Source organism: Ambystoma mexicanum, chromosome 5p (genome assembly GCF_040938575.1).
Source record: "Ambystoma mexicanum isolate Mex_15411 chromosome 5p, UKY_AmexF1_1, whole genome shotgun sequence".
NCBI lineage: Eukaryota > Metazoa > Chordata > Amphibia > Caudata > Ambystomatidae > Ambystoma > Ambystoma mexicanum.
This window is the reverse complement of record NC_090930.1, coordinates 29,329,035-29,351,410: the sequence shown is the minus strand read 5'-3', so window position 1 is coordinate 29,351,410 and position 22,376 is coordinate 29,329,035. Positions and strand designations below refer to the sequence as shown.

At 48.6% G+C, this 22,376-nt stretch overlaps 1 protein-coding gene across 5 annotated transcripts in view; it reads right to left on the bottom strand.

The window, feature by feature from the left end:
• Positions 1-22,376, bottom strand: part of ZMYM3 (zinc finger MYM-type containing 3) — a 1,331,158-nt gene that overhangs the window by 1,236,160 nt on the left and 72,622 nt on the right. For all 5 annotated transcript variants that reach the window (XM_069612373.1, XM_069612372.1, XM_069612371.1 and 2 more), the window contains exon 3: positions 11,864-11,880. In XM_069612373.1, the coding sequence (XP_069468474.1) occupies positions 11,864-11,880 (17 nt within the window). The remainder of the gene's footprint in view (positions 1-11,863; positions 11,881-22,376) is intronic.

Below are 22,376 nucleotides of genomic sequence, written 5' to 3'. Positions count from 1 at the left end.
CGTAGGGGGGCATGGCCATGGATAGGTCAGTCACTGCTTGCAACACTAGTCCGCCGCCTGCAGTACTGAAATCCAACATGTTACAGGAAGGAGACCGGTAAAGCGCTGCCAGATCGCTGCACCGTGTGCACATCCGGACGGTGTTTATTACAGGAACCAAATGATTGCATGAGGCCATCATCTCCAACAAGTGCATTGCGTACAGTTTATCTGGCAACCAACCTTTTAGTGAGGTACTTGCAACAGCATGTTTTGTACTCTTGAGAGGAAAGCCAGCTCCTCCTTTGCTTTTAGAATAGCCCCTAGAAATTGTTTTATTTGGCTGGGGACTAGGTTTGATTTCTTTGCGTTGATGGAGAAGCCCAGATTGTCTTTTGAGTATTGTGTTTGCAAATTTAAGGAGATTGCCCAGTAATAAGCCAGTCGTCCAGATAGGCTATACTGGGATGGACCTTCTGTGCAGGTGTGCTGCCACTACTGCGAGTACTTGTGTGAATACTCTTGGTGCTGAGGCGATGTCGAAGGGGAGTAACTTGAACTGGTAGTGAAATCCCTGCTATCTTGAAACGCAGATATTTTCGGTGTGCAATGAACATTGAAATATGAGAGTATGCAGCTTTCATATCCAATGTTGCCATGTAGCCCCCCACCCCCTACAGTTTAGGAGTGGGATTACTTCTTGGAGTGTGGTCATGAAAAACTTTTGGGGTTTAACATTTGTTCACAGGGCACATATCTAGTAATGGGCGCATGGAAAGGTCTTTCTTTGGCACAAGGAAGCACGTTTAATACCCTTGTTTACCTGATTTACTGAGACAATCTCTATGGCATTCTTTTCTAGCAGTTCCTTTACTTCTTACAACAATGTGCGTTTTTCTTCTGGTGACATTTTCCTCCGTCTTGGCGGCCAGTAGGATGGTTTTTGCAACAGCTTGATATAATACCCACCTGCCACGGTGAACAACACCCACTTGTCCGACGTTATCCGCCCACATTCGTGGGTTACGGATGAAATTCGGCCTCCTACTAGAGTGGCATGGGAGGGGCCGTGTATCAGTGCATCGTTGTTTGGGAGGGGTGGAGCCTCTCCCAGGTGAGGTTCTGCCTCTTCCTCTGGCCCTTTTATTCCCTTTTTGAAAACTCGAAGAGGAAGTTTACCCTTGGTATGGGCCCGACAAGGAGGATTGTGTGCCCTAAGAATAGCCTGAGGAAAGTGGAGCACCTGGACCCCGAAACCTTCTAGAGTTTGAGGAGCCCTGTTGAACATAGGGCTGGTTTATTAACTGGCCAAGGAATTTGATAGCGTCATATTCCTCCTTAGCACTTAAGGGCGTCTTAGTCGGCCTTCTCGAACAGTACATTAAGCTCAACTGGCATGGAAACACTTGTGTATAGGCACGCTATAAATAAAATAAATATATTCAGGAGGGTGGCCTGAATTTCCAACTTAAACCCTGCTCGTTTGAGCCCGGTGTGGTGCTTGATCAGCGTGCCCTCTGCTATGATGCGTCCTGCATTATCTGCTGCATCAAGGTTATTTTTCAGGATGCAGTTTGATATCGGCTTGCCCTGTGCAATAGTACAACAATTGAGACTTCAGGGGTTCCGGGACAGCTTCGACTTGCCGTTCCAGGTTGTCCCATTTGTGCCAGCCGTAACTAGCTAGAATCTTAAGAGTTATTGAAGATTCTGGTTTGGTATGCCGCTGAGGAGGCGACCTTTCTCCTGCAATAATAGATTTTCTTGCTTTTCGTCTGGCGGGGCCTCTGCAGATGCCAGGGGAGAGGCTGCCCTCTTTCTGGTAGTGGTGACCCCTAACGAATCAGGCGCAAGTTGACCCCCAATATACAGAGGGTCAGTGGGTGCAGGCCTGAGTAGTTTTTCTATTCTAGGATTGACCACCCTTGTGAGCCTAGGTGCAAGTAGGGAGGGCTGGATGAGTCTTTGTATAGACTGCAGGAGCGGAATAAATTGGGTGGCAGACCGTTTGTCTCCCAGAATGTCTTCCACAAAGTCTTTGCCAACCTGTGCTTCCTGAGTGTCAATGTTAAAGTTTTGTGCACCCTTTAGTAGCAGCTAATTGTATTGGAGTTGGTTATCCACGGGAGAATCTGCTACCGGCTGATCCTGGTGGCCTGGCGACTCGATTACGTAGATGTCGTCATCATAGTATTGGACCAGACTATAAAGATCACCTTGAAACCCTGTCTCTTGTGACCCTGCGGGATCGTCCTAATAAATGTCCCGAGAGGGGTCTAGGTAGGTAGCGGCTGGGGTGCCTAGAGCAGGGGTGACAAGCTGTGGATATAGAAAAGGTTTCTTGTGCAGAGGCCCTGGGTGTGAGGCATCTCTAAGGGATGATAGTTGATCTGGGTGTCTATCCATAAAGTCCTCAAAACTGAACAACCTCCTTGAAATTGTACTAAACTGTTCAGGAGTATAATCATATGAAGGTGGGAAGCCTGAAATGATAGGGGCGGCCTGGGAGGGAGTCTGGTTTTTGTGGTGCATAGCCCCCTAAGGGAGAGTCTGGGGGAGCGAGATCTACAGCCTGTGTGCTCTTGGAGGTCAAAAGGCATATAAATTGTTGCATCTTCTGCGTCTGCTGGGGGGGTGGGGGGGACGGGGACACCGATGCGCCTTTTGCCACCTGTTTTTCAGCGTAAGAAAGAAGGGCTTTTTGTGAGCGGTGTCATAACCGAACTTGCGTTCCAGTTTCGGTGGCCCGTCATGATTGAGGTAGCCATGCATGGCGTTTAATGAGGGTACCCTCGGCTACCATCTGGCCTTGTCTGCTGCGTCCAGATTATTTTTCAGGATGCAGCTTGTCACCAGTTTACCTTCAGCTACTGTTTTTAAAAGCTGCATTTTCAGGGTTTCGGGGCAGAGATTTTGTTGTGAGATCTTGTCCCGTTATAACTCGCCCTCCAACCATTCCATCTAATCCCTCCTATAGTGTAGGACCCTATAGTGTAGGACCCTATATCGCGCTAGTGTACCTAACCTGGTATTAGTGCAAAGGAATGTTTTTAAATTTTAAGGGTCACAAAACAGAAAAAATAAAAAAAATAAAAAAACTTTTCACCTGTATGGCCTCCAGCACATCCTATGGTCATTTATTTATGCCCATAGGCTAGTGTGTATTTTATAACCTTGGGATTCGACAAACCATTCCATTGCCTGGATAAATCAGGACAGGCCTCTCATCTGTCCCCTAACCCTAGATAAGCAGCACACCAGTGCGATCTAGGGTCATACACTACAGGAGGGATTAGACAGAATGGTTGGAGGGCAAGTTTTTGGGGTTGCACACAGGGTAACATTAAAAAGGTAAATGAATGCAACTACAGACCTGTCGTCATGTGTGAAAAACGGTAGGGTATACAGCCAGGTCCACCACCCATCAATAGTCCCAGAGTGTGTTTTTTGGCAATTATAACTCTCAAGGAGCGTTGCATTGTTGGCTATCCTTACTTGGTTAGCAGCTGAGGAAACTACTTTCCTGCCCAATGTGTAAATCTTTTTGCTCTCCTTGTCAGGAGGGGCTTCGGCAGATGCTAAAGGTGTGCGTGCTCTTTGTGTGGCTGTCACCACGCGAGAGTTGGGCTTTAGCTGCCCGCTGATGTACAATGGTCCGACGGGGCTGGTCTAAACATCTTAATGCGAGGGTTGACTGCCCTTGTCAGGTTGGCCCAAGTAAAGCAGGCTGAATGTGCCTTTGGATAGATTGGAGCAGTGGAATTAACTGTGCTGCAGATCTCCTAACCCGAGGATGTCCACTACAACGTCTGTCGACTTGAGCCTCCTGGGTATCTATTTTTAAAATGTTCTGCAGCTTTTAAAAAAAGATTATACTGCAGCTGGTTAATCACTGCGGAATCTGCCACTGGTTGGTCAATGGTCTGAAATATGGTCTGGAAATTGAATGATGTATGCATCATCAGAATATTGGTCTGCTAAGGAGCCAGGGTCAAAATAGTATAGGTCGTCAGATATATTTTAATAGGTAGAAATACTAGGCTGCGTCACATCTAGGCGGGGTCTTTTGGCACAGCATGTGATTCTAAGCAGATTAACAAACAGAAGATAATGCATTACTTACCGTAAAAGCATTTCCGATGGTTGTATCTGCTTAGATTCACATGCTGTGCATAGGTCCGACATCCAGTGGTCACTGCGGAGTATTTCATTTTGTTTTTCGTAGTCGAAAAGGGGACGTCGACAAGGCGTGTCTGTAACACTATCCCTATAGTGACGTGTGTTGTACCCACAATCCCTCACGCGTCGAGGTCCCTCTGTCTGTATTTTTCTGCCCTGAGGGAGCCTTCTAGACGTGAGTGAGTACAGAAAAGAGAGAGCTGTAGAAAAGGATGTCTATGTTCCTTCCATCCGAGCGGGGAGGAAGGGTGGGCGCATGTGAATCTAAGCAGATACAACCATCAGAAATGCTTTTACGGTAAGTAATGCATTATCTTCTGATGTTTGTTAATCTGCTTAGAATCACATGCTGTGCATAGACTAGCGAGCAGTACCCAGAGTTGGCGGTGGGTTATGAGAAGGAACAGTAGAGAAAAGATGTCTTAATACTGCCTGTCCCACCTGGGAGTCAGATCTAGAGTGTGCATCTAGACAGTAGTGTTTTGTAAAGGTGTGCACAGAACTCCAGGTAGCCGCTTTGCAGATGGACTCAAGGGGAACATTTGCAATGAATGCTATGGACGCCCCCGTGCCTCGAGTAGAATGTGCTCTTGGCCTAAAGGGCAGTTCTCTCTTAGCAAGAGTATAGCAGAGAGTGATGCATTGGACAATCCATCTAGAAATAGTGGACTTCGAAACTGCATCCCCTTCTCTTCCTGCTGCCACCGAGACGAAGAACTGATTAGTCTTCCTCAGTGATCTGGTTCTTTCCATGTAGAACATGACCGCTCTGCGCACATCTAGTGTGTGCAGAGTCCTTTCTCCCAAGTTGGAAGGATTTTGAAAGAACGCTGGTAGTTCTATAGACTGGTTTACATGGAATTTTGAGATGAATTTTGGAGCAAACCTTGGGTGAGTGCGTAGAACCACTTTATCTTTGTGAACTGTAACAAAGGGGTCTAGAATAGAAAGAGCCTGTAGTTCACTTACTCTCCTGATGGAGGTGATAGCTATTAGGAAAGCAGTCTTGAGAGTGAGGTCTTTAAGAGTTGCTTTGTGCATGGGTTCAAAGGGTGATCCCATGAGTTTTGTAAGTACCACGTTAAGGTCCCATCCGGGAGCTGGGTCAGCTATCGGGGGGTGTATTCTTTTTACTCCCTCCATGAAGGCCTTTATAACAGGGATCTTCCACCACGACACTTTGAGTTGGGAAGTGGTGTATGCAGAAAGTGCCGCTAGGTGGACTTTAATGGAATTGAACACTAGACCTGAATCTAATAAATGGGTCAGGTATAGAACAATATGTGTGGGAGAGCAGTCAATTGGGTTGATGCTCTTTCCTCTGCACCAGATGACAAATCTCTTCCATTTGCTAGAATAGCAGTGGCGAGTGTTGGGTTTTCTGGCTTCCCTGAGGATGTCCATGCATCTCTGCGGGAGCTGTAGGTGTCCAAATTCTACGACCTCAGGAGCCAGGCTGCTAAGTTCATGTTCTGGGGGCATGGGTGCAGCGTCCTGCCCCGGTCTTGTGACAGCATGTTGTACGGGCAGGGGAGTTTCACTGGGGGAGATAGAGACATCTCCATCAAGTGAGCGAACCATGGCTGTCGGGCCCACATTGGGGCCACCAGTATCATGGTTACTTGTTCCTGGTGCATCTTGTGCACCACCTTGTTGAGAAGGGGAGTCGGGGGGGAAAAGCGTAAACAAAATTTCCCTGACCATCGAATCGACAGACCGTTCCCCTTGGATTGGTTTTGGGGGTACCTGGAGGCGTAGCTTTGGCATTGTGAGTTCTCCAGGGTTGCGAACAGGTCTATTTCTGGGAATCCCCATTGCGTGAAGACGATGTCTTCGTGCAGTCGCCATTCGTACTCTTCGGGCAGGGGGAAATCTCTGCCGAGTTTGTCTGCCAGCAGATTGAGTTCCCCTGGTACATGTTGTGACAGGAGGAACATATTCTGTTTGAGAGCCCACTTCCATATGTTCTGGGCCAGTTTGGACAGGCCTGGAGAGTGGGTTCCCCCCTGCTTGTTGATGTAATACATGGCTGTGGTGCTGTCTGTAAGGACCATCACTGTCTTGCCTTGTAGGTGTTCCTGGAAGGCTTTTAGCGCCTTGAACACCGCTAGTAGCTCCAGAAGATTGATGTGTTTGGATGCTACGCTCGGAGTCCACTCTCCGTGAGCAGTCTGATGGGATAGGTGAGCCCCCCATCCTGTGAGGGATGCGTCTGTGGTTAGAGTGGCTTCCGCCGCGGGTGTGGCAAAGGGTTTCCCTTTTTCTAGGTTTTCTTTTGTCCACCACCGTAGCGAGAGAACTAAGGCCTGCGAGACCACTAATAGATCGTCCCATAGTCCGCTGGCCTGACACCACTGGCTGTTGAGCCACTCTTGCATAGGGCGCAGGCGCGCGTGAGGTACCAAATAAATACACAACGCCATCATGCCTAGCAAGCGCATTGCTTTGCGTACCGTCACCTCTCGACCGGACACATATTGAGGGATCTGAAACAACATGTTTTGGACCCTCTCTTTGGAGGGGAAGACGAGGCCGTCCTTTGTTTGAATTAGAGCCCCTAGGAATTGTTTGATTTGGCTGGGGTCTAGGCTGGACTTCTTTTCGTTGATGGAGAAGCCCAAATGGAACAAAAGGTCTACCGTCTTTTGGGTATTGGAGAAGCATGTTTCGTAAGAATCCCCCGTTATGAGCCAGTCGTTAAGGTAAGGGTAAACTGGGATGGACAACCTGCGCAGGTGGGCCGCTGCCACTGCCAGTACCTTCGTGAATACCCTCGGTGCTGATGCTATGGCGAAGGGTAGCACTCTGAACTGGTAGTGTTTGCCCTCTATCATGAACCGGAGGTATTTTCTGTGCGCTGGCAACATTAAAATATGAAAGTATGCATCTTTCATGTCCAATGTTGTCATGTAATCTCCCTGTGATAGCAGTGGGATCACTTCCTGTAGGGTCACCATACGAAACTTTTGGGGTTTGATAAACTTGTTCGCTGGGCGCAGATCTAATACAGGGCGCATGGTTAGATCCTTTTTGGGTACAAGGAAGTACACTGAATAAATACCTTCCGTTACCTGAGATAGAGGCACGACCTCTATGGCTCCCTTCTCCAGCAGTTGCTGTACTTCTTGTAGAAGGATGGCAAGATGTTCCGGTGACATGTGTCGTCCCCTCGGGGGTCTGTATGTTGGGGAACTGTTGAATTCGATGCAGTATCCGTGGGCTACGGTGGAAAGTACCCAGCGGTCTGACGTTATACCCTCCCATGCTGGAAGAAAGGATGTTATCCGGCCCCCGACCGGCGTTGCATGGGAGGGGACGCGAATCTTTGCGTCACTTGGTGTTGTTAGGGGCTTGGGAACCTCTGGGGGTGGACCCTCGCCCTCTTCCTTTGCCCCGACGCTGTCCTCTTTGACTGTACTGGCCACTACTGGTCTGGAAGTTGGTGGCAGGGTACTGTTGCTGCTGGTTTTGTTGTTGGCGTTGGCCACGAAAAAAGCGTTTATTGCCATATCCGCGCCTGGTAGCGGGCTTAGAGATTTGGTCAAGAGTTTTGATTGTATCAAACTCTTTTTTAGCCATCTCCAGAGCCTCATCCACCGCCTTCCCGAAGAGGTTGGAGTCTTCAACAGGTTTATTTATTAAAGACGCCTGTGTCTCCGGTTTGAACCCTGAGTTGCGCAGCCATACGTGTCGTTTAAGGACTATTCCCTGAACTAGGGAACGTCCCGCAGTTTCTGCCGCATCCAGAGAGCTCTTCACAATACTCTGGTTGACCTGGGTTCCTTCGCCAATAGTTGAAAGCAGGCGTGTACGTAATGGTTCCGGCGCTTCTTCGGCGTCTTTGCGCAGTTTAGCCCACTGCGCGTCCGCATAGCTCGCGAGCAAAGAATTGTTGTTGGCAATTCTTGCCGAAAAGGCGGCCGAGGATGTAATTCTTTTAGCAAGGGCATATAACCGCTTGCCCTCCTTGTCAGGTGGTGCCTCACTGGTGGAGAGTGGTACCCCTGCCCTCTTTCTTGTGTTGGTTACTACCAGGGAATCCGGAATGGAATGTCCCCTGATGTACAGCGGGTCTGAGGGTGAAGGAGTGAAAAGTTTTTCATTTCTAGGATTGACCCCTCTGATTAGTGCGGGTGTGGACAGCGAAGGGATGATTCTTCTCCTCACCGAAGCGAGGAGGGGAATTGTCTGACTGACCGGGGGTTTCTCCTTAATTACCCTTTCTACAAAGTCTAATTCAGGAGAGAGCTCCCCAGTGTCTAGTTCGAAGTGTGCTGCTGCTCTGCGCAACAGGGCATTAAATGTGGGTTGATCGTCGATGGGAGACGTGTTTCTAACCGGTGAAATGTCAGGAGGATTTAGATTCAGGACATCAGTGTCGGAATATATTGATGGTGATTGCCAGGGGTGAGAAGGTCCTTCTTCTGGATTTTCTCCGAAGCCTTCTCCTACCGAGTCTGGGCTGTCGTCGAGACCTTCCTCCTGGTTCCGACCGTCTTCCTCGTCCATAAAATCATCCTCTTCCTCAAAATAATGTTCTTCCCCAGTGAGGTCATACACACTGTGGAAGTCTGAGGCTGTGTCCTGGTGGGGATTGACTAATCTTGGAATTTTGGCCCTGGGGTCCTCCTGAGGCCCTTCTCTTATTCTCTTTGGAGTGGGAGGGTTTTGGGCATTCATAAACCTCTCCATCCTTTCCATGCAGAGATGGAGCCTTTCCATGGTTTCATGGGGTACCCCTGAGCGGTCTAGCGGGGAAAAATTGGTGTCTTGTAGCTGAACACGGCTCGACCTCTCCCATAGCGTCGAGGAAAGTGTTCCGTCGCCTTCCGAAAAGCCTTCCGGTGTGTCTTTCGACCTTTGCGTAGCGCTCGATGTGTCTTTCGGCGTACGCTTTTGGGCGTCGGCTACCACGATCCTCGCCAAGCTCTCAGCGACTCGTTTGTCTGCGGGGAGCTGTGGTTTCGACGTTATGGGTGTCGAACGCTCTACGGCGGCATGCGCTTTCTGCTGATGCGCTCCGGCCGATGATTTGGGGGCGGCGCCCTTCTTTGCCGAAAGCCCAGTCGCTGGTCGCGGCTGCGGTTGCGATAGGGGCTTCGAACCGGAACGGTCCGAGGAGGCCGCCGGTGAAACCTGCGTCTCCTTTGGCGCTGATGCTCTCTTTGCCTTTGGCAAAGAAGAGCCATGGGTTGTGTGCTTATGTGTGGTCTTGTGTGCGTCAGTGTCGCCGGGGTGTTCATCCCCATAAGCAGGGCCTGAGCCGAGCCCGTCGGGGCCGGGGACAGACGACGAAGCGCGTGTGCGCTCTCTAGGGGGGTTTTCGACTTCCGTAGCGGAGGTCGTGGTATCACGTTCCTCGTCACTGTCGGAGGTAGCGACGGTGGGTGGGGCGTCGGCCTTCGACATAGCGTAGGCCGCCCACCTTTTGACCCTACGGTCTTTTAGAGTCTTCGGCTTAAGAAGCCGACAAGCCATGCAACCCTCCTCCTTGTGATCGAGGGGCAAGCAGCGGTTACACCGTGAATGCTTGTCCTTCCAAGTAAACTTGCCCTTGCAAAGCGGGCAAAACCTAAAGGGTGTCCTCTCCATAGCTGAGGCAATAAAACGTGATAACCACCCCAAGGGAAAGGAAGGGGAAAAGGAAAGGCATTCTCAGAAAAGAATTAGAGATGTCCCACGACCCCCACTCTCCCGACTGTATTTGGCCTGCGAGGCCAGGCCACGTGTTCGGCAACGCCGAAGGATCTCCTCCGCTCGTCCCCTCCGTCGAAGATCTTGCTCGGCGGAGAAGCTTCCAACAGCGTCGAGGGGAGGATCGATATGTTTTATATTATATAGGAAAACGACCAAAGGTCGAGGAGATGAAATCTGCAATGTCTCGAGGAGCTCCGCGTAAAGGCGACCAGTATCTGGGCGGAAAAAAACAATCTGAGGGACCTCGACGCGTGAGGGATTGTGGGTACAACACACGTCACTATAGGGATAGTGTTACAGACACGCCTTGTCGACGTCCCCTTTTCGACTACGAAAAACAAAATGCAATACTCCGCAGTGACCACTGGATGTCGGACCTATGCACAGCATGTGATTCTAAGCAGATTAACAAACATCAGAAATATATATATATAAATCTAGCCATTCTCCTCATTACTCTGTCAAACTGTTCTGGGGTCCATTGAGTGGAGCTTGGTAACACTGTGGGAACAGAGGTAGGGAAAAGCTCTGGTGCAGGGGGCAGTTTGTGGTGCATTGCCACTGAGAGGGTGTCACTAGGGGCAGAGTGTTCTTCATCCTTTGTAACCAGTGATTGATGATAGGGGTGTCAAAGATGGAGTCTGACTTTTTGGATTTTTCTCATTTACCACCTACACCAACAAACTTAATAATGCCTGTAGGCCATTCCTACCCACCACAAGCTGTCTAACCTTAGCCAGAGCATTAATATTATCCAAGTTAGACTATTGCAATTCACTCTTCCTCGGCACCACCACTAAAAATCTGAACAGACTTCAGATCTTGCAAAATAACTCCCTTACATGCGCTCTCAACCTCCCACGCAAAGCTCACATCACCACGGCCATCAAGGAAGCCCACTGGCTCCCCAACCGAGACAGAATCAAACTACGATCCCTTGTAATCACACACAAATGCCCGTCTCTGACCGCCCCACGATACTTATCTGACAAATTCACCAGACATGCTTCATCCAGACCTACCAGAACACCGTACGTGCACCAACTGGCACGTGGTTCTAGCTTCCCAGTTCTGGCCGCTCAATGTTGGAACACTCTCCGTCTCTCCATTAGAGCGGAAACCTCCTTCTGGCCCTTCAGAGCCATGGTGAAATCATGGCTGCCTAATTTACTACTAACCACCTACTCACTGATCAGCGCTCTGCCGATCCCCACTGCATATGCTAGCCAATAAATGTTCTGGGCCACCCTGTAACCTGTTCCTCTACTGTCTATCGCACTCGTATCCTGTCACATACTGTATTATTCCATGTACCTTTGAATGTATGCACTTTTGTCGCAAAACGATATGTAACCCACAAGTTTTTGCGCCCAGCTACCTGAGGGTTTGGCCGCGCACTACAAATAAACAATCAATCCAAGTAGATCCACAAGCCTCAGAATACATCCATCCGTCCATCCCACACGGCAAGGGAAGTAGCAGGTTTTTGATAACTAGAAGACTATTGAAATGGGTTGGATACGGTTTCCTTCGCTGGAATGGTCTCCAATGGATTATATGAAAACATGTGAACTATGCAACAAGCCTTCTACTGTAATGGTTGTAAGAAGTGTGACACGACCAGGAAACCAAAAGTTCTTGCTTATCACAAAAGTTAGTGAAACGCTCAGGCAGTTCGGTTGACTATCAAAATTGAGAAATACCAGTTAAGTGATCCAATTTGTACACTAAACACAAACCGCTAGGCACTGCAACATCCAAGAAGCTGGAAAGAACTTCACAGAATAACCTTGATGCTCCTGCGCCCTCATACCCTCGGGTCTGGTGCGCAATATAAATGAATAAACAAACACCCACAAATTCTACTCCCACCTCAGTACTCAGTTCTATTCTGCCATTATCATTGGACACTGTCAAAACTCTCCTCAATTGTAGATGCCAAACATTCCGAAAGCATAATTTCATGACAGAGTACACTGTTGAGGGTGCAGTTGAAAGGTTTGCTTACCTTGACGGGACTGTCACCTGAAAGAGAAAAAGAACCTCATTAAAAGAGCAGAATTCACCATCCAAGAGGTCTAATGCCCTAGCAACATCAATCTAACAGGCCACGCTAGTCAGTCGCCCAAAGGCACATCACGGGCCACATAAATTATACTTCTGTACAACAAATGGAACGTAACTTCAGATTCAAGACCAATTATGGCCTAGGTAACTCAATACACACGCATGGAAATCCTATCAAACATTCAAGTACATTTTAAAATAGCAAGTTACCTTGGACTGGGGGACGGTGAAGGATGGGGCATTGAGCAAGGCATATGCAACTGTAAGTTACGCTTTCGGTATCTAGAATAGCTAGTAGCTACAGGTGAAAATCAAAGTGTGTGGGGGGGGGTACATGGATATTCACCTCAACACAGGATCGCCATGCAAGGAATTTTTGTCTAATCGGGAGGTTAATCAAAGAGGTCAAATTGATTAAAACAAAGAGAAGAGTCTCCACAAAGGTCTACATGGACCCCGGGTGAATAGGTCTAGTGATCAAAAGAATTACATCAAGTGTGCAATAACTGCATGAAGCCTGTATATAAATACCTAGACCCACAATTGAAGAAATACATTGCTACTAGGATTAGGATTGAGTTGTTCCGTCATTGCTATAGCCAGAACACTGAAAAGTAAACTCAGAATTCCATCACCAAAAGACAAAAGCTGGGGATATTGTTTCAGATTTACTGCAGGGAGTGAAGAACAGGTGATGAGACCGTTGCAGATCACCAGTTACTCTAAAGCACAAAGCTGTTTTAGAAACGAATTTTGCAAATCTGTTTGCAACACATTATCATGTTTTCCAACCCAACAGTCTGCATTCATTCAACGTTGCAACTCGTGAAATATCTCCTGCAAGAGGTCCATTAAGATCGATTTACTACATTTTATGAATATAAATACCTTCAACTGTACAATGCCAGTCACTGGTAACCCCCAAAACTCTGCCTTTAGCACCATTCCTCCATTTGATTATGGAACACCTCAGTGACTTATTTTCTGTGTAATAATGTGCCACAGGCAAGCAACTGCAAAATGGAGTACGCTGGATAGACGGAATGGGGAGGGGGCAGAGGAGCAATTTGGTTGACAGGCTACATTTGCAGCTGCCAGAGGATCACATTGCTGGATCCAGATACTATTCATACATGTAATTTAACATGTTGCTAAAGTCATGCCAACAGGTAAGCATCATGCAGCTCTCTTGGGGTGCAGGTGTAATGGGCGGTGGGGTTGGAGGAAGGGAAATCCCTCATTGCCCCATGGGACACCCCCATGTAGGGCAGGTACCAGTAAGGATACATGTTCTCCTAGTGACCCTTACCCAAAGAGCTCCTATTGGGGAAAAGCATTGTGGTTAAATGCTTCTGAAAAGTAGCAGTCGTTTTATGGTATAATTCGCAGGAAGGGAACTTCACAGCTTCTGCTTGCAGTCTAAAAGAGCCAGCAACCAGGAGCTACTTTTGTCTGCCATAAACAAACCTCGACATTAAGCTTTAGGCAATTGTTAATTACGAGTAACAGTCTGGTTCTTCACAGACCGTTACAATGACACAGTGCGATCAGAAAGCAGGAAGTTAGAGCAGTGTGGACCAGAACAAAAAAACAAAAAAAAAAAACACAATGGCATGGGACTGGTGTAGACATATAGTTCATAGAATCAAAGTTCCAATACAGGGCATATTCTGGCATGTTTCCAGTGGTCAAAGCTCAGGTAAGAAATTGACTGAAAGTACCAAAGAGTCCTTGGAGGTTATGTGCTCTGTAAAGCGCTTTGGATTAAGGCGCTATATAAATATAGCATCATTATCATTAAGTCATCGGACCTGGGTGCACTCCGTTATTAGCACTCCAGACTAGGATAGTTGCTGCTCTTCATGGAAGACCGGCACAGGGATCAGCATCGAAGCTCTCCAAGTGCAGGGGACCTTTGATACTTTCAAATCTGCAATTGTCACCAGGGATGAGGACGAGAACCAATCTGCCCAAGTCTAGTAGCTATACCTCGGGAAAAGATTGGCACTGACACAATATTCAGATGAGCCTTTTCATGCCTCTGGGCTCGTCCCAAGGTTACACAAACTAAAATGATCCATTTTAAAACTTGAATGTGAAAACGATTTAAAATAAAATCAGGAGAAAATCACCATGCAAATATTTTACCTCCAATGGCCACGAATCAACAGTGTTTGTACATTTAGAATTTGCCTGGCTATTGCCAAGGCAAACACTTGCGATGACTGGAATTGCTGAGTGTAGCAAATATCACTCCAGTATTCTGCCAGACAAGGTAGCAGACCGGGTTGCGGCCTATGTGCCAGCATAAAAAGGCCTAGACAACCCTTTAAGGTGGACCTTAACCACCAGGGTTGGCTGCAGAAAACATGTTCTGTGGAATTCTGGTAAGCCCCAATGGCCACCATGATCTGCGGCACGTATCCACCTGAACTCCAGAATTAGCCAGGTGTGCTGAAAAGGCCAGAAGGTCATCCAGAGAACAGGAGACAGGGTCCAGACACTTGACACAAGAGGAGAGAGGGCAGCCCCACAGACACCTTATACAAGCAGGCTCTGGGATCTCCCGGGGCGTAGACCGAATGGTATGACAGTAACACAAACAAGGGGACACGCATGTTCACAAGGCGGGTTCATTTGGGAGCAAGACCACCTGTATTACGTGGGGTGACAGATACAGCGGCGGGGGAATACAGGGGGGCCCATTCAAACGCGAAAGTATAGGCGCACGCCAGAGGAGAGGGACGCATATTTGTAGATGCCCTTACTGGAGACGGGTGGGAGCAAGCCACAGTATGTACCTTGGAAACACGAAACAGAAAGGTGATGGCTGGAAGGTTTTGAATTAATCATAACCACGGGCAAATCTCGGGGCAACCCTCCAGACCATCGTCTTCAGTCTGCCAAGCCATTACAGAAGGGGGGAAAAAACCATATGCAAATCAGGCTTGGCCCCACCCCAAAAGGGGCAGTCCAGCCCGAACTGCTAGGTCACATCCCTTCTGTATGAGACCACAAGCATCCCCAGACATTTTTCAGCCTTGTTGGGCGTTATCAGTGAGGAGTAGCTTGGGTCTCTAGGTATAGAGACCCAAGCTACTCCTCACTGATAACGCCCAACAAGGCTGAAAAATGTCTGGGGATGCTTGTGGTCTCATACAGAAGGGATGTGACCTGCATATGGTTTTTCCCCTTCTATAATGGCTTGGCAGGCGAAGAACGATGGTCTTGAGGTTTGCCCCGATCAATGCCAGTGGTTAAGATTCAGTCTAAACCTTCCAGCCATCACCTCTTTGTTTTTACCTAGGAAACACACAGACAAAGAAAACATCAAGCTGAGATGACCTTCCCTAAGTGGAGGGGCAGGGAAATTACTATACGAAATGGAGAAGCTGACAGCGGGACACAGGCTGGCAGTGGGTGACGTCAAGGCTTTGCTGGTATCCATATTGGGTGACGCCACGGATATCTGGAGGAGGGCAGGATTCCCAGGGGTGACCACCCACAACACCGCACACGACTGGGAGCCATTCGCAAATTGCACACATGCAGTATGGCAAGCATTACGGACACAATATTCGGACACAGACATAGGTGCAATCATGTCACGCAAAATGCGTGACAATGAGGATCCCGTTAGCTACATTCAGGTACGTTGGCGCCTCAAAACTAGAGAGCCGTGGGATAAAACGATAGCAATCTTATCACATCCTGATACACGGGTTACCAGAGCCAGTACAGAGGCAATTAAAGAAAGGATTAGGAATGGAGGCCAAGGCATGGTCGGACATGCAGCTCACAATAGTACACCACTGCAGGCTATGGCAAGATGAGATGAAGCAAAAGGCAGAGAATAGAAAATCAGATGAAGCAAAGCTAGTGCAAAAGAAACTATCCAAGTACGCCCTAGAAGGTGCACTCACAACCAGCCCAGAACACACAACAGGTAGCCATATCAGAGCTTCATCAGCAGCAACAATACAATACAGCGTAGCAATTCATGCCCCAACAGGGAGGAGGATACATGGGAGTGTGGCTACCCAGGCAACTATAGGGGGCGGGAAAGTTTCCAGAGAGGGCTCCCAGGTGGTAGGTTCAGGAGTGACCGGCAGGGACCTCAGCAATGTTGGCCAACTAGGACATATCTCCCGCAGCACGGGGAGGAGGTGGGGGGGGGGGGGGAGCAGCCAGGATAGGGCCAACAGAACTACCAGAATGGGCAGAACGGGTATTCTGTGCCAGGCGCAAAAGGCCACTCCAAAACGTACCACAGTATAACCCCAGGTACAACAACAGACTATGCCAGTAAACACACAGACATGTGTTGCACACGCAGCAGCCACAACAGCGCCTGACAGCTCCAAAGCACGATGCCGGTACAGCAGTTGACACAAATGAATGACGATATGACGATTCCACACGAACCCTGGACACAACCGCAATGGTACCTGTGACAAGGATGGGTAGGGTGACGCTGGTGGGGCCCAACCCATATACGGGGAATTGACAGTCATTGTACCCCCTATTGGACAGCCCACAGACTAACTTGTTGTGTCTCATCCTATCAGTCACTCCTAATCCTGAAGGAGGAACCTCACATACGAGTGGCTATAGGTGACAAGATCTCCTTTCTAGTTGACACCGGGGCAACAAAGGTCATGCATACAGGGGGAGGGGGGGGTATAAATTGTCAGGCAATGCCATTAACACTCAAGGATTCTCTGGGGCTCGGTTTTTTTACTAATAACATCTCCTTATCAATAGGAGATCATGGCTTTACTCCAAGCACGCACCCGTCAACATACTGTGACGCAACATAATGAGCCGACTGAACAGGACGATCTCCTTCACAGACAAAGGCATAATTTGCTCAACACCAGGCATTCACATCCTCACAGCCAGGCAAATGCTCCAGGAATACTGTGGGCAATAGGTACAGAGGGTGGGAGCCGGCTGACCCAGAGGTCTTCCAGTACGTAAGAGACATGGCCCTTGTGCGGTTGCCTGGGATCACAGGGAAGGTGTGGAGGAGACCCAGCAAGTACCTCTTTAGGCCAGAAACACCAGCTGATGAAGGGGTGTTTATATCACTTGACATAGAAGGGATTGTGGCATGAGACAATTGGGTTGCGATACACACACTGATGACAAAGGGAAGGCATGTAGGGCCATAACAGCACTGGGAGAAGGGTGCCGGCTAACAAGTGTCAGACGAGGAGTCGTTTACCCAGGCCAAGGGGAAAAGTGAAACGATACTAGGCATGAGTAGCAAGGAGGTGGCGCAGAGAATGGCAGTGGCCATAGAGGCTCAACCTCCATTCTGCGAAGAGGATTTAGCAAAGGTACCCGAGGCACTATGGACTACCAGCCCATACGATAGCGGGTGCATAAAAAGCATAGGAGTGCAAATCAAACTGAAGCCAGGAGCAATCCTGCCCAGGGCCCAGCAGTACCCACTCACTAAGGAAGCAGATGAAGGCATTTATGAGACAATCAGTGGCCTTATAGACAGAGGTATTTTGGTGCCATCAGAGTCTCCATGCAACACTGTGGTGTACCCTGTTCGCAAAACAAAATGGGGGGGGGGGGGGGGTCATGGCATTTCATACAAGATTCTCAACAGTATCGTAGAGGCAAAGTGCCAAGTAGCAGCCAACCATGCCACTATTTTATGTGGCATCTCAGTCAAAGCCACCGTTTTTAGTCCTTGATCTCAAGAATGCATTTTTCTCAATACCTTTGCACCCAGACTTGCAGGACTTAACAAGCTTAGTGTACCGCAACCAGAAATGGAAACACAATGTTGCCACAGGATACTGCGAATCACCCTCCATTTCTTATAGAATGCTACAGATGGACTTGGCTAATGTCCAAACGAAAGGCACAGTGCTGCAGTATGTAGACTACATCCTCATCTGCACTGTCACTGAGGAAGAGTGCAGGGAAGACTCTACACATGCTCACCGTGCTGGCGGAAAAGTGATATAAGGTGTACAAGGCCAAACTACAATACTGCCAGAGGGAGATGCTTTACCTTGGCCGGGTGATCTCGCAGAATGGTAAGCACATAGCGCCTAGTAGGACACAATACTCTCAACGCCCCAGCCAAAGACGGTAAGGGAACTGCATAGATTTCTAGGACTATGCAACTACCGTAGAGCATGTGTGCTCGATTACAGCACTTCCATTTGTCCCTTTCTCGCTGCACTAAAGGAGGCGCAGAGGATCAACAAGAGCAATGACGGAAGCATTCAGCGAGCTCAAACAAGCAATTTCTACAGCCCCCATATCACAAAAAGGAGTTCTTCCTGTTCTCCCGCTCTGGTGGTCGGGTCATGAAGTCAGTAGACAAAAAACAAGCATGGGTCACAAACCAATAGCTTACTACAGCAGCCAATTAGACAAAGTGATGCTAGGGCGAACATTTGGCTGCTGCAGCATTCGCAGTAGAAAAGGCATCAGCAATAAATATGGGGTGCTCAACAACCCTTTATGTGGAGCATGCCCGGTTTGCAATACTGCATAGGCCAAAGAATACACTGACCACCCAGAGAGCGACAAACTCTGAGATTATATTATCACAACCTGAATTAAAAATAGTCCGATGCAAGAATGTAAATCCAGCGCAGTTTCTGGCAGAAGAATATGAAGGGGGAATATGTTCATGATTGCATACAGGCTATTGAAATATACACAGAAACACGGAAGGTGGAGGAAGACGCATTCTAAGGAGAAGAGGTATTGTACATTGATGGATCATCAACGATCAACCAGGGGGATGGTGTACGCAGGACTGGTGCAGCAGTGGTAAGGCTGAGAGAAGACTGGTCAAGCAAGGTGGTGAGGAGTGTTCGGCTCCCCTCACATTACTCAGCACGAGCAGCAGAATGAGTGGCTCTCATACTGGCAGTTGGGGAATGCAACTGGAAAAGGGTCTCTATATATTCAGATAGTGCTTATGTCACCTCAACACTACACTCCGGGTTGGCAAGGTGGTTAAGACTGGGGCTTAGGAAAGCGGACAAAGCCCCTGTGCCACATGCGCTCCTTTTGGGAGAACTGATCGAGGCCGTCGTGTACCCAGCTGAATTGGCATTGGTGAAGGGTCAGGCACACACCAACGGGGAGGACCCAATATCAAAAGGGGAACGAGGCAACAGATTACTATGCAAAACATGCATCATATTTCTGAGAGATGTGGGACATACCAGAAAAACAAAAAGGGAAGGGTGAGACAAATGTTAATGAAGGAAGGGTACAATCATTTACCGGAAAGTCAAATTATGGAACTGCAAGCAGCAGCACCAATGGATGAAAAGGAACTCTGGGTAAAAAGAGGGTGTTCAATGTCCCCAACTGATGCCTTATGGCACCAAATAACACTGGAAAAGTGTTAATGCCACGTGCACTACTCGAAATGCACCATCCTGCGCACACAGGGAAATAGGTCATTGCAGCACGTATTGAGGAATCATGGTTCTGTCTAGATTTGAACACACGTGTCCAAATTTAATCAGTAATTATCTGACATGCCAACAGTTCACCGCTGGACATATATTAAGGGTAATAGCAGGAGTAATTCCCCGTCCTGAGGGCCCCTTCTTGCACCTCCACATGGATATGACCAATGTATGCCAAGGCTATCGGTACATGATAGTCGGTCAGATAACACAGCGAGTAGAGTGCTCACTTTGACATCTGTGCTGATGCAGGTTTGAAACCCGGAAGGGACTCAGCCTTTCATCCTTCCAAGGTCGATAAATGAGCACCACAAACCATGGGATAAGCAACGCTCAGATGCCCGAGGGTTCGTAGCGCTATATAAAAGCGAATTATTATTATTAGTGTAGTTTGCAACATGGATTGAAGCGGGTCCATGCTCCCATGCTGATGCCTTCAGAGCGGCTAAGTTTCTACTCCGAGAAGTGGTCAAAGACCCCCTAGAACCCCCCCCTATCTCGGGGGTCTGTGAGATCCTACGGTCTGACAGCGGTCCCCATTTTGCAAATGTATTTCAGCACATAATAGCCTTGTTAGGAATAAAACATAAGCTTGCATGTGCATATCATCCGCAAGCTAATAGCATGTGTGAACACCGCAACGGATTACTGATGGAACGTATTGCCAAGATCCAGCAGAGCACCAAGAGGAACTGGTTGCACTGCTTGCCCCTAGCCCTGTTTGAGCCGAGGAATAAACCAGTCTCGGACCACCACCCCACGAGGTGGTGACAGGTGTCACGCTCACCTTAACTCTGCAGGGGTATCAGGAGATCCCGTTCGGTTCCTTCTCTCGTCTGCTAGGGGGACTGCGTCTGCAGGGGAAGATCAAGGGAATCCGGGATGAAACCAAGACTTAGTGGAAACCCCCTCCCTACACTCCCAGGTCCCTCTGAATCTTTCCCCACCATGTATGCTCACCTTAGGAATTTAGTAGACTAGCTCTCCATCCTGCTTCGATCAGTAGCAGGGGCGCAATAGTTCCATTCCACCAGTTACTTCACTGGATGGCTCCGCCCAGACCTGCTGTGACGCGGTCTATGCGCTGTTGGATTATTCCAAAGTCTTGCCCAATGTCCTTACCAGACCTTGCTGGCTGTTTTCTTGTCCACTCTTGTGTACAGCCTCTGTGCAGATGTCAGTGGCTGTTGTCTTCTACTGTGCAGACTTTCTGCTGATGTCCGTGGCTGCTCTCTGGGCAGCTCTCTAAATACCTCTTTGCGTATGTATGCTGGTGAAAACTCCTTTGTTTGTACTAGCCTTTCCTCTTTCTGATGTCCGTGGCTACTTGTGTGCTCTTTGTAAAATACGTGTCCTTCTTGCCCTTTCACTTTTGCATGCCGTGCAGAATATACGCTCTCTGTGCTATTCTTTTCCAGATGGAAGTCGGGAGCCATGAAGAGCTGAATGCGAGGCCGCGCCAGAAGGAGGGGGCAGCACCCACAGAAGAGTCGCGTGGGAGAGCTGGTCTGGAATGGCTGGGAGCCGCGCCTGCAGAGGAGTGCGGACCCAGCATTGAAGCAGCTGGTTTCAGTGACAGGCAGCCGCGCCTGCAGAGGCGCCGTGGGACAGTTCCAGGTAGAAGCAGGATGCTGTAGCGAGGAGCCAGCAACTGGAGAGGGTTGTAACGAGGAGCCAGCAACTGGAGAGGGTGCCTGGGCCGGAGAAACACGGTGAGCGTGTTGCTGTCTGCTGACAGTTAACAACGCAAAGCGTGGCTCGAAGCCTGGGTGTGGTTTAAATAGTCAGCCACACCCGGGAATTTAAGAACTAGACTGCGGCCTCCAGCATACAGTTTACACCTTTCTCCTCCATGTTAAGTTGTGACTGGATCCACAAGGGCCAAGCTCTGGTCCAGCTGGATTCCCCCATGCGATAGGAATTCCAGAAATGTCTAAACCCATGGGGAACTGCTCTAGGAACATGTGTGTGTGCTTTAAGGTTGGTGAACGTAAGGGCAGGAAGAGTTGTGACAACAGGGTGCCCCCGTTCCATGTTATGTCGCCACAAAAATATCGCCATGCAAAAATATCACTGAAAAATGGCTGTTTTTTTTGTGGCGACATTGCATGGAACATGCGGGAGACACCCCCGCAACCCCCAAACTTTCTTTTTTTTTTTAATTTTATTTTTTTTTGCCCCTGTCCCCATATATATGGTTACCCATATAATATCGCTGTGACCTTTTCCCAGCGATATTTACGGCGACCATATATATGGGGATAATATTACCTGATACCGGTGCCCCCACACTACAAAAGCAGTCGTGCATTTCGAAAGGACTGCAGAGGTTCTTGGCGCCGAGATGTATGAATATGTGAATTCACTTGTTTCTAGCGCTTATTTTATCTCGACAGATTCAACAGATCCAAGGGAGAGCGGAAGACGGTCAAGACAAAGACGACAGCAATCAAGATGCAACAAAAGGAACAACCTGTTAGGGTGGGGGGGGGGGGTGGTGCCCTCTTGGAAAACTTTGTTAGGCGCTGGAATGCATCCAGCCTTCACGGGGCCTTGCAACGTAGAAGCAGTAGGGGAGAGAGCGATCAAGCTCGGGGGCCGGACGGTTTGGTACCATTTGCCGGATATAAAATCCTACAGGGTACCAATACCGCCCCAGCCATCTCTTAGAGAAGCTGACAGTGCCAATACCACACAATCAGACAACCTAGACAAATGGGATGACCCGACCATTAGCTCTGTATATCCTGATAACGCCCTGGCTGCTGATAACAGAGCATACCGGCCATCCAATGGTCAGACGCTCGCAAGCCCCCGATATCCCCACTGCTGTTCTAGCAAAAAGAGAAGAGTAAACAAACATTATCCCCAAAATCAAGGAATTTACGAATCAAGAACTGTACAATGTTACTCCACTTGCGTTACAGACCTGTAATAGAACCTGCCCGATGCCAAGTAGAAATACCCATACAGCACGCACAATCTCATTAGGAA